Source organism: Syngnathoides biaculeatus, chromosome 7 (genome assembly GCF_019802595.1).
Source record: "Syngnathoides biaculeatus isolate LvHL_M chromosome 7, ASM1980259v1, whole genome shotgun sequence".
Classification (NCBI taxonomy): Eukaryota; Metazoa; Chordata; class Actinopteri; order Syngnathiformes; family Syngnathidae; genus Syngnathoides; species Syngnathoides biaculeatus.
The window spans coordinates 4895589-4908805 of record NC_084646.1 but is presented as its reverse complement, the minus strand read 5'-3'; the positions used below and the strand labels follow the sequence as shown (position 1 = coordinate 4908805).

General features: G+C 39.1%; 1 protein-coding gene across 1 annotated transcript in view; it reads right to left on the bottom strand.

Annotated features, from left to right (window-relative positions):
- xpr1a (xenotropic and polytropic retrovirus receptor 1a) overlaps nt 1-13217 on the bottom strand; it is an 82694-nt gene that overhangs the window by 27429 nt on the left and 42048 nt on the right. Inside the window, exons 3-9 of the mRNA XM_061824443.1 lie at nt 9964-10065; nt 4529-4749; nt 3092-3241; nt 2942-3025; nt 818-899; nt 513-700; nt 250-429 (exon numbers count right to left, since the gene is read on the bottom strand). Of these exons, the coding sequence (XP_061680427.1) occupies nt 250-429; nt 513-700; nt 818-899; nt 2942-3025; nt 3092-3241; nt 4529-4749; nt 9964-10065 (1007 nt within the window). The remainder of the gene's footprint in view (nt 1-249; nt 430-512; nt 701-817; nt 900-2941; nt 3026-3091; nt 3242-4528; nt 4750-9963; nt 10066-13217) is intronic.

The following is a 13217-nucleotide window of genomic DNA, read 5'->3' as shown; positions in this document are numbered from 1 at the left end:
TTTGTCGGGGGTGACCGAGTTCCGATTTTCAATTGAAAATAGAGGCAATAAAATCTCGAAAATTTTTGTTCGAAAACTGATTTGTTTGAAAACGGGGATGTCCGAGAACTGAGGCTTTCCTGTATAGCTGTCTCGTCCTTTCAGCTAACAAATGCAAAATCAATCGTGAATGGTTTAGCTAAAGTAATATGCCGAATCAATAGTATGACAAAACCTGTAGTGGTGTGATGGAGGTGACCGTTTACTGACCAGGAGCTTGAGGAGCCAGAAACGTGACTTGTAGTAGCAGGTCTTGAAGGGGTTGATGAGGAAAAGTAGCATGAAGCCATAAAGGACGAGGGGGTTGATTTGCATGGGGAGGTAGAGGTATTCCGAGTAGAGACATGATAGGATGCTGAGACACCATAACACACCAAGGAACCCAGCGATCTGTGCCACAAAAAAGGAGCAAAATGAATCAAACAATAACCGTGATCAGAAATACTGTTCCTAATTCTATATCTTATTCTGACCTCAAATAGATGTTGGTGTGAGAGGTTGTTCCGAGGATTGATCTCAAAGATGAGCACGTGGTTGACTCCCGCCTGTCTCCAGCCATATGTGTTTATGCCGAGGAGGAAGAGGAACTGGATCAAAAGAAACCCGCCCCGATAGATCCGCACCAGAGGCCACACGTTCTCTTTGCGGATGAACACTGTGCCTGAAGAACCGACGAAACAACAGGTTGAGGGGAAAAAACAGGAAAATCCTTCCTAGTCTTGCAACAAACACACACATATGAAGTTATAAAATTCCTTTTAATGTTGACTGGAGTTACCTGTTAGGACAAAGGCGATGGCGAGGATGATGAAGATGCCACAGTAAAGACCTACACGAAAGGTCGTCCACGCCAAAGCAGGCTGAAGCAACATGGATGAACATCATGAAAATATGAAAAGCGTTTTTCCAAAGCATGACTAAAAAAATACAGATAAAAAAAACAGAGTTATTCAGTGGGGCAAGACTGTATTTAGTCAGCCACCAATTGTGCCAATTCTCCCACTTAAAAAGATGAAAGGCCTATGATTTTTATCATTTTTATCTACGAGAGAAAAATATGTCATCTCAATACTTAGCTATATACTCTGTTGCCAATGACTAAGGTTAATAGTTTTCTGTAAGTCTTCTGTAAGGTTTCCACACATTGTCACTGATATTTTGGACCATTCCTCCAACCAGACCTACACCAGAGCAATGATGTTTTGGGGCTGTCGCTGGGCACACGGACTTTCAACTCTCTCCAAAGATCTTCTATGGGGTAGAGATCTGGACACTGGCTCGGCCACTCCAGGACCTTGAAATGCTTTGGGCTGTGTGTTCGGGATCACTGTCATGCCGAAAGACCCAGACACATATCATCCACAGTGGTCTTGACTTCAAATCTCTCAATACATGGTCCCATTCTTTCCTTCCTTTAAACCAAACAGTTGTTCTGGTCTGTTTGCAGAAAAACAGCCTCAAATCTTTACAGTAACTACGGTGTTCTTTGAATGCAACCAAGCATTCTTTCTCCTCCAAACCCAACAAGTTGGGTTTAGACCAAGAACTTCTATTTTGTTTTCAGAGCGTATGACATCCTCCCAATCCTCTTCTGGATCATCCAAATACTCTTGAGGAAACTCCAGACAGGCCTGGACATATACGGCTTAACCAGGGGACATGTATGGCGCTGCAGGATTTGAGACCCTCGCGGCGTAGTGTTTTACTGATTGTAACCTTTGTTACTTTAGTACCAGCTCTGCAGGTTATTCACTAAATCCCTGCGTCTGACTGTGGATTTCTGGCTCACCAATCTTGTTCACTTTGACCCCACCCAGTGAGATTTTGTGTGGAGCCACAGATCGAGGAAGATTATCAAGGGTCTTGTATGTCTTCTCTGTTCTAATAATTGCTCCCACAGTTGATTTGTCCACACCAAACTGCTTAGCTATTGCAGAATCAGTTTTCCCACCCTGGTGCAGGTCTACAATTTTGTTTTTGGTGTCCTTTGACAGCACTTTGGTCTTGGCGATAATGGGTTTTGGAGTGTGACTGTTTGAGGTTGTGGACGGGTGTCTTTTATACTGATAATGAGTTTGAAACAGGTGCCATTAATGCAGGTAAAAAGTGATGGACAGTGGAGCCTCTTGAAGAAGTTACAGGTTTTTGAGATCCATAAATCTTGCTTGTTTGTAGGTGGCCCCAAATACTTATTTTTAACCACAATTTGGAAATACATCCTTTAAAAATCAGGCCGTTTTGGAGCCAGAGAACCTGCCCAATTGGTGGCTATATACTATTTTGCTCCACCATAAGACTATTATAAAACAAAGGTAACAACGGCAATTTAAAAAATAGTAAAAAATAAAACTACAAAAAAGCAATTAAAAAAATCTTAACATCTCAAAATGAGGGAACAGCCAGAGGGGGGAAAAAAGTAGATTTTGTATTTATTTTAAGTGAGTTTTAAGTAATTGAGTCGGCCAATTTTAGGTGCAGAGACAGCTTATTTCAAATCTTCTTAGTATGTCATGTTAATGATGCCCTGTATCATCATTATTCCAATTGAAATACATAATGGATAATAATTATTCTAAAAACTTGGTAATTTATGTGTGTATGGCAATAGATTTGTGTAATAGATTGTACTAAACCTTAATCTTAACATCTGTTTTAGAGTGAAATGGATGTTTTAAAACAGGCTGAAAATGTTTTTTTTTTTTTTCGTCAAAAAGCTTCTTAGATTGTAATTTATCATGATCATCCAGGTGCATACTGAATTGACAAATTTCTCATCCTAAAAGATGTTCTGGCAATAGTTCAAGGCTCGTTTTGGAATGTTAACAAGCACCAGGAGGAATTTCTATTCAGCGTCAAATATGTTAAAAAGGTCTTGGTAGTGTGACCGTGCAGCAATTCTGACCTGAGCGGCCCCCAGCGGAGGAACTCGTAATCTCTTCATTGCCCGCTGACGATCTCCTCCCTCCAGCTCTGTGGTCACCAACGTCTGGATGCGCAAACATGCATCAAAAAAATGTTTTTTTATTTTTGCCAATCAGTCTATGGTGCAAACCTCAGTCTCCGTGATGAGCTGTGTAATCTTCTTGCAGGTGTAAAATGGCGCCACCTCCACGTGTGCCACACGCCAGTCTGCCCCACGGGAGGTATCCAGAATCTTGTCATGTTTCTTCAGGATCTTACGGAACCCGGTGAAATTTAAATTCTGTGGACACCCAAAGAGAGTTTTCAGTATTCAGTGGACCCTCTGAAATCAATGACAATCAATTTAAGGAGGCTTTTTGACCTATAGTCTGATTTGATATTGGATACATCCATCCATTTTCTTTGCCTGAACCCAGGACCTCAGTACTGTGAGGCCAACACGTTACCAGCTGAGCCACCGTGCCGCCATAATGGATACATATTCCCAATATTAATCTGTTCCAGGAGGTGGTATATAGAGTGGTGTGCAAAAGAGTAATTACCCCACTCTTGAATTCTGACTTTAAAAATCACATTTGCGTTTCAGAGCATTCTGATAAGGACAATTGAAGTAAATATGAAATGCAATCTCTAAATGATTAATGAGTAAGTGGGGAAAAAATCCAAATCCATCAAGCCTTGTGTGAAAAGTAATTGCACCTTGAGCCTTATACAGTAGTACCTCTACTTATTAAATTAACCCATTCCGGAAGTCATTTGATAACATGAATTTTTCGTGAGCAGAAGTGATTTTTACATGTAAATAGCTTAATCCATTCCAAGCCCCCGCCCCTTCTTCATGAAAAGAACATTTTGTAAAGAATAATAAAAATTATGTTCATTTACTTTTCTCTTGGGTGATTATCCGAAGAAGAAGAAGGGTGAGTGACAAGCAAAAGGGATCGTGGGGGAAGGAGGAGGGGGCACACCTTTGACAGTTGAGAGAAAACATACGTACGAATGGACGAATGCACAGAACTTAATTTCACTAAAGTTTCTTGGGGGCCATGATGATAAAAGATGATTACATTTGCAAAAAATACAAATGAAAAACTCACGAAAAACTTTCACTTCACCAATAAGAGCTATTGTGATTCAGTGACTGTCAATTGTTCAAGGGAAACGAAAAGCATCATGGGTAAAAATTGATGTCCCTCCTGGCCAATGGGATGCCAGGAAGATGGTCGGCGATAGCCAATGGGAGAGCAGCTCTATCGTGCCACACAAACCAAAATACAGGATGGGTAAAGATTGACATCACTCCTAGCCAATGTGATGCCAGGAAGAGCCTACAGTAATAGCCAATGGGAGAGCAGCCCTATCTCACCAAACACATCAAGATACAGGATGTTTATGTTTGGTGGAATTTAGGGGCTGCGAATCCAGCCCCCATTTTTTCCCTTTCATATCCTGAATTTTCCTTTGTAACTAGAGACAATATTTTTCCGAGGAGGCATTCGGTAACCTTTTAAACTGATCTTCAAATATTTTTTGGAGCTGTTAAAGAAATGTGTTAAGATGACAATACCTGGTAGTTCTGCAGCAGGATGAGGCTCAGGTAGAACTCACTGAAGGCAAGCTTCAGGTCCTTGATGTTGTGGTGCTTGCAGCGCTCCTCTTGCGACAGGTGGAACACGGTCTTGCGCTTGCGGAGCCCGGGCGGAGCATTGCTCTCGCGCTGGGCGTCCAGCGAGGACTGCAGCTCATTCTGCAGGGTGGCAAAGCGTCTCTGGGCTTCTGCGAGCTTTTCTGTAGACAGGAAAAACAAACCACAGAAGAAAAAGTTTTACTTTAGTTTTGTATTTTCCACTGCTTATTCTTTTCAAAATAATGAAATTTGCGTTCTAAAGTTAGACTATGTTACAAGGGGCCGTGGCAGCTCCGTTTCACTGAACCGTGCGCAAAATGGGACGGTTGTGAGACAATGTGGAGGGGTGGGGAACATAGTATTTTGTGATTGGCATGGATGCTTGATGAGATTATTAAATTAACAAACATTTGTCATGGTGGTCAAAATTAGATGAGAACTCTAGTCGAGAAGGAGAAAGTTTAACAGGGTGTTTTGCATGTTGTGGTATAAAAGATGGATTAGCGAAATAGTTTATAACGAAAAAAAAAAAACAATATCATTGAACATTTATTGACGGGTAGTATGAGATGTTGTTCTACTTATGGGATGCAAGCTTACTGCAGTGGAAAAAAATTACTCATTCTGATAAAAGCAATACCAGAAACATCTTTGAAAACAAAATGTGAAATTTTCAATCATAGGACCCGTAGAGTGCTGCATGTTGTTGCATTAATGATATTATTTAGTGAAATAATAGATTTCAGATAAGATTGGATGCTGTTTTTAGTGTTAACGTGAATAATGAAAGGGACATTTTGACAGCATGCAGGTAAAAAAAAAAAAAGTGCTTCAGAACACCACTAATCCTTCTTTTACAATAAAGTAAGTAACAAAAAAATACTTTTATACATCCTGTCTGTGCTCAGCCCATCTGTTCCAGGAATCTTGAGCGTGGAGACTATTAGTCTACTCTGAACTGACATGTGAGAGGAATCATTAAGTGGGTCAGACCCAGGTTACTACACGCAGACAGAGAGAAAAACGAAGTGAATCCTACATGGCCGGACAATAAATGGAATTAAATTAATGTCCCTATGCATGTACCCTCATGTAAATCTTCCTGCTGAACCTTGGCGATCACTCTTCCATGCTCCCTATCCTTATCATTTTATACAAAAGTAGTTAAAATGCAACTACTGAACTATTTCACTTGAGAGCAATAAGAAATTGATGGTTTGATTACATTGCATGACTCAAGTGAAACAATGTTTTTTTTTCCTCTCCAGTTTCACAACTAACTAAAGAAAATGACTGCTGACGGTGGCCAATGCAGGGAAGCGCAGTCATTTAAATCGATCAGGGAGGAGTCAGCCAAGGCACCACTTGCTGTACATGCATATAGACAATCCCAAAAATTCGATATAAGAACTAAATGGGAGTGGGGAACTTGGGAAAGCAGCGTAAACCCAGACTAATTCATGCTGATTAACTACAATATATGAATTGGGTTTGTGTTATGTCAAGTAGACTTGACTACTGTAATGGTCTTCTGATTGGACTCACCAAAAAGAGTATTTGACAGCTGCAGCACATTAAGAATGCTCTGACCAAAACAAAGCGGTCAGAGCATATAACGTCCTCCTAAAGTCCTTGCACTGGATTCCAGTCAGCTTTAGAATAGATTTGAAAGTTCTGATACTGGTCTATAAATCATTAAATGATTTAGATCTTGAATACATGAAAGAAATACTTACGGAATACAAACCCAGTAGAGCTCTGAGATTGACTGACTCAGATCAAATAGTAGAGTGCAGAGTCCAAAGCAAACATGCTGAAGCAGCATTTAGCTATTATGCTGCACACAAATGTAATAAGTCGCGAGAGGTGAGGTCAGCCCCAAGTGGGAATGTTTTTAAATCCAGGTTGAAAACTCTTCTTTATTCTTATGCTATTTCGAATATTTCCACTTTTTGATCGTATTACTTGCACTGTATGCAGTTTTGAGTCTGTTTTTAAAATATTTTGTCATTTTTATTGTTTTTATCCCATTTTAAATTTTTTATCTCTTTGTTTTCAAATGCCTTTAATCATGTAAAGCACATTGGGTTACCTCGTGTATGAAATGCGCTAAATAAATTAATTTGCTTTGCTTTGTGTGTAACACATGACGCAATCTGTATATCAATGTGTATGTCAAATAATAAATCACACTCTTCATGCTCTACTCGGGAGAGTAATATTATGGGCTGGGCAAACTCAACACTAATGTGACGGTTGTAAGAAGTGTGAGAAAGTCAAGGCCCTGATGCTGATGCTGTGGGAAAATGTGGGTTAATGAACCTAAACAGACAGGAGGAGGTGGGTTTTATTTTCCACTGCATCATGGAAAGTCACAATGGCAAACAAGTGTCTTAAAGCAGACAGGACCACTTAAGGGGACTTCCTTTGCAGCGTTTTCAGACAGTTGAGCATGTTACAGGAATGGATTTGAGCACAGTGCAGCGCAGCAGCTTAAGAGAGGTCACAACCCCTTTCACGGAGAGCTATGCAGAGGCGAGAATGTTATTTCAAGTCAGGACACAATTTATTTCCAATGCTCCGCTGTTGAGGCCCGCACCCACCTAACTGGAAACTGATAAAGTAGCCTAGCTGACTTTTCAATTTAACCCTTCTGTCCTGAGAGAATGGAGTGAGATGGACGATTGAGGATATAGAGATGCATCTAAAGGTGTTTTAGTGTAAATGGGTGAACATTGAAAAGTTGGCATCATACCAACAAATATATATAATATTAAATAGTAAATACTGTAATTTCCGGCCTACAAGCTATGACTTTTTTCCAGACGGTTTCAACCCTGCGGTTTATGCGGTGATGCGGCGTATGGAAGTAAATTAGTGCCACCAGGATTGGAATTTGAAATGCCACAGAAAACAACCTGAAGTAACCCTGCCTGGTGGGACAGACGGTGAATTTTAGACAGCAAATTGTAGCCGGTTGAATTTCAGACAGCGAATTGTAGCCAGTTAAATTGTTAACATGAGTGAACAAAAGTTACACTGAAATACAACGACTGAAAATGTGATCTCTTTACATTTGAAATTCAAATCCTGTTTTCTGTGGCATTTCAAATTCAAATCCTGGCGGCACTAATTTACTTCCATATTAGCACACCTGGTTTTTAGACTCGGTACACAGAAAGAGTTTAACGCGCATGAGCGCCGTGCTAGCGTTAAACTCTTTCGATGTACCGAGGCTTATAACCAGGTGCGCTCTGTCGGCCGGGAATTTCTGTAACCAGATTAAGTTCACATGTAGAATGAGATGTACCACGTTTATTTTTACGTGACACTGTCACAATGACAATATTGTCAGTATTCAATTCAACATCCATCCATTATACCGCTTATCCTTACTAGGGTCAGAGATGTGCCCAAGATAGCTGGGATAGGCTTGCTACGCCAACTATCTTTGGGTGAGAGACGGAATACACCCTGAACTCATTACCAGCCAAACGTAGGACACATGTTAAACAAACATCCATATTTATTCAATTACAAAAACTCAACTTTAAATATAAGAGGAAAATTCATTAGTAAAATGTGAATTAAAATATATTAAAAGTAGGAAGAAAAATACAGCCGTCGCTAAAAATATTGGCACGCTTAGGGTCCCTGTACTGTTTATTATGTATATTTGTAAAATAAAAAAAGATCTGTCAATATACTGGGATTTTGCATATAGAAATAATCATAATTGCCTAAAAGATGTTCCTGCACTTTGGTTTGAGTTCATGTCAGACGGGGGAGCATTTGTGTCTTTTTATAAAAAGCCATAACTATCTGCATCATTCTTTTGAGTGTGTGTTTAGTTTTACAGTAAACTCCAAAGGGGGTGTCTGTCAACAAACAGCTTAAAACACGTTCAGGGAACGCTGAAGAATGTGCATGTTTGCTACAAACAACACAGGGTGTGTTCAGGGTGCATTTACAACGCTGAAACTTGCACACATGACCCGCACCACTCCACATTTATTGTTTTTCTTCTATTATGAGGTTTTTATGAATGTTAGAGGCCAAAATTGGAATGAAAATTAAATTTGTAATAGTGGATCAGCCCAAGTGCACAGCATTAATAGACGAAATATATAACTTTTCCGTTGTACTCCATCTCTCAGTCATGAGATTTGAAAACTATTAATTTAAAGGTCTTATTAGAAAAAAACAACTTAAGCAGATGATGAATATATTAGATATCAGCCATCAAAACAAAATATTATATATGCCCTTTGAGATAAATAGAAATTTGTTGAGTGAGTACTTGGGCAATTCATTCTCTCCTTAATATGGTCGGGAGTCACCTTACAGATGTAATCGTTCACCTGTGAAAAATCCCCCATGCTTATGATGTGGAACCTTGGGGAAAATCAACCTTGTCTTTCTGGTGAACTGAAGAGTGTGCAGTGTTAGAAAACCTCCAGAGGGACCACCATCTGTCCATCTCCCGGGTTCACGTTCAGTTACACAAGTCCAACTGCCAGAATTTATTACGGTTAACGTCTCGCATTACACTGAGCGTGCGTTCTCCCATGCCCAATGAAATACTCACCGGTCTTGATGAGCTCATTAGGATACTCTACCCTTAGGAGAACATGCAGCGCTTTACAAATGTCTGCAACAACCATTACCTATTTGTCTCAGCGATCATCCATCTTAATGAAGTTCTTTAATTCAAGGTCTTTCGATTTCAGTGAGCACTTGACATTTGACCATGATGAACACAAATATGGGACTTCACACTGAATCCAGTTTTAGACCCACATTTGAGCCTCCTGTGGCATAACCCTCACACTGGATGGTGGTAAAAGTAAGTTTCTTTCGGCTTAATTTACTCCACACATAAATAAAGTCATCTCATCATAAATCAATTGTAATAGTATTAATAAGTGTAATAAATGTAAGATAATGTAGCATCTGTGAATGCTATTTTGCCACTGCTGTGACCATTTAAATAGCTTAACTACTGAAAAGCTCTTTGATGTTGAAATAGCGACGCTACGGAGACATCTAGTTAAACTAGTAGTGTTGCTAATGCCCACTACTGCTATTTTTGGTTGCAAGCATAACATTACGGCTGCAGTGGACAGCGCAAGAGCACTTCTCCTTGCCTTTCTTTTTCCTGAGATAATTTAAGTGGATGATGCAACCACTTGAATTATTAGATCACACACATCAAGTAGACAATTTGTTTCCAGTGGTGAATTATGACACACCTTTTTTTGAGTGGAGGTTACTATTTGAGGAAATATGGTAGGTAGGTATGTAGGTAGGTAGGTAAGTAGGTAGACAGACAGACAGACAGACAGACAGACAGACTGATGGTTGGTAATAATTACCTGAATAAAAAGTGTTGATTTTCAACAGCTCCTTCTCACAATTCTGGAAAAACCTCTCTTCAAATTTCGCATAGTATCTCTTAACGGTATCCTCATCTGTGACTAGAAAGTAAGGAGAGACAAATAAAATGTCAGTTTGCTTTGTTGGTAGACCTTGACCATTTAAAGGCACTTTTACACAATGAAAGTTTTAAGGCAATTGTTCCACACATCAATATTTAAAGCACGGATTCTTAAATGAAATTATAAGGAATGATATGATATAGACCCTAGTCACAGCAATTCTGTGCCCGTTAGTTTGATCCTCTCCTGTTGAGTTTGTTAGTCTGCCCCAGAGTCATCGGACCCTGCTGTATGTCTTTTGGATCCCGCCTAGCCTAGCGTTTCTGTGCCTCTGCCTTGTCGGACTGCCACACTGTGTATGACCCAGTTTCTGTCATAAACTACATTGAACATTATGCCTCTGTCTCAAAATCCTGCATTTGGGTCTGCTCATGTACCGGAGGTTTGTGACAAAAATACACATTTACACATTTTCCCCACTCCACACAAAAAGGTTAAATAACTATAAAACAACTTGTCTTCCCTAAACTCATTTTATGAACTAATCCATTTACAAAAAAGCTAATTAAAGAGGCGTATAAAATGAAAGCAGAATTGAAATGTACTCTTCAGGAGAAGCTTTACGCAGCAGCATCAGATCTGACGGTAATGTCATCTCATAAACGCTAACCTCATAAACATCAGTTATAATAGAAGAACCGATAGAAAGAGTCTATTCTGCAAAGTAATAAGAGAGAGATGCCCTAGGCACAGTCAATACTGCTACATTCACATACATACACGCACAAGGCAGACTCAGTAAGCCAAATGAAATCAGGAAAAAAAGCATTCACCTACGACGAAGGTCAAACAGCATTGAAAGAAAAAAAAAATTACGAGATCCCGCCTTTAATCCTGTAAAATAAACCACACTCTGCAGGAGCGAACACTCGTTTGCCGAGTGGGAAATCTAATAAGAAAGGAAAAAGTAAGTTCATGTAGTAGCTGTAATACAAATTCACCTTTCACATCACATAAACTTGGATTCTTGGAGATCAGATATTTCTATTACAAAATTCACCGTAATTACACAGTCCTGAGACAACATAATGCATAACAGTTAATGTAAAAAAAAAAAAAAATAGTTCAGTGAATCCATGCTTAAATTATTTTTACATTTGTACAATAGGAAACAAATGTTACTTAAAAATTGCTTTTGCTAATACAGTGTATAATAGTCATAAATTTGATTTGAACACTAATAGATAACTTCCTGTAGGCCAGCAATTCCCAATCAGGGTGCCGTGGCACACACCCGAAGTGGAGTGTTCCCACGAGAGATCATTAAGGGTGCTGCAGGAAATTATCCAGCTACATTTAATGTCTAAAAATTATTATTATCAATTGGAAATATAGTTTTCTTTTCTATTTTTGCCAGTCAAGTATGGGGAGTACAGTACAGTCACCATTAGAGGGCAGAAGATACAATAAACCTGTTTATTCACCTGTTGCCGTGCACACAATTCGAATAAGTCACGGCTTACCGGAATGATATCGGCATGATGTTCAATTAACCAGAGCCATATTTCTCACTAAGTCAATATCTGAGTTGATAAATATGATGACATTTAAGTACTCATACTTTGAAGGACATTTTGGTTTGGTGGTGTGCTGTGAGATTATTTGGTAAAATCGGCTCAATAACGGTTGAGAAACAATGCTTGCTCATGCTACAACAATGCTAATATTAACCTTAGAATTGTTTTCTAAGAAAAGGCCGAGTGGTTTTTGTCCCTGCAGACCTGCAGAATAACAGAAAAATCACGACCTGACATTTGATGGCATAATGTTGCAGTCAGGATAAAATATTCTTTTATTTGTTTTTGGGGGGAAAGAGAGGAAGATACCCAGAATCAGCAGATTACATTTGGTGGAAATATTTGGGAGAACTGATAAGAGTTCCAACTGCCTTTTCAGTTGAAAGCTTTCGAAGCATAAGGGAGGAAATGGAGGATGAAAGCTGCATCTCTCTGTTCTCCTGCTGACCTAGGATACACAGTGGGGGTGGTGATGTGTGTGTACATTTTCCAGGAAGAACAAAGGCGACTGACGTCTATGAATTCATCCGCACACTCGGCCTCACTTATGGTTTCACTATCATCTCCTCAGGTGCTGCATGAGCATGCATGAACATCAAATCATTATATCATATCACCTCAGCTCCCGTAAATCGAATGTAACCCAATCACTGAAAGTTTTTAAACTCATGCACTGAATGGTGTGCGAGGCAGATCTGTAATTGAATCAAACCGGTGTTTCGCGTAAATGTCACACCTATTTCAGATGCACACCACGGCTCTTAAATTCACCATCCTTGGAGCAACTCAGAGGAGAAACAGAATGGTTCTGTCCCTCGAAGACTTTATGGTGACATATGTCTTTACATGCTTAATGTGTGCATGTACGCAGCGTGTGCTCCAGAGAGGATTTCAGTGCATATACTCCATGCGATAGCCGTAATTCCTGCCTTCACATATAACTATTACTTGTTAAACCAGTCATTCATCGAAATTTAAATGTTATTTTGATTTTGGTTCATATCATTTGTAAAAACAAAGAAAAACTAGTAATATGCAGCACCACAGGTTGTGAATCTTTCAATACAAGATGCAGATACAGTCATGGCTTTGTCTTAGCCCCTGACTGAGACATGAAATCAAAATAAAATACATAAAGGAACATTTTTTTTAGGTAAATTATGATTGCCAATGTTATTTCTAATTGATAAATGCCAGAATATTGAGATTTTCTTTTTGTTACAAATATATAAAACAAATCATCCCAAGCGTGCCAATGTTTTTCACCAAGGTCTATTTGTTATTTGATTTTTATATATAATTTTACTTGTTCCAAACCTATTTTCAGATTGTTCTATTAAATTCTATACAAAATTGAATTTTGGTGATTAAATACTAAATTTCAAAATCAATGAATAATCATGTTTATTAAAGGTGATTTCAATATCAACCCAAATAATTGAGACCAGTACTATCTGTGCTCTGACCCAAGTTCATCTATGTTTGTCTGACATGACCTGAAATCTCAAGAGATTACCTACAATCCCAGAATAATAACAGAAGGATTATAATTTTTTTTCAGCATTCCCTCCATTCTCCCAGGATCATGCACAGAGCAACACTTAATATTTAAAT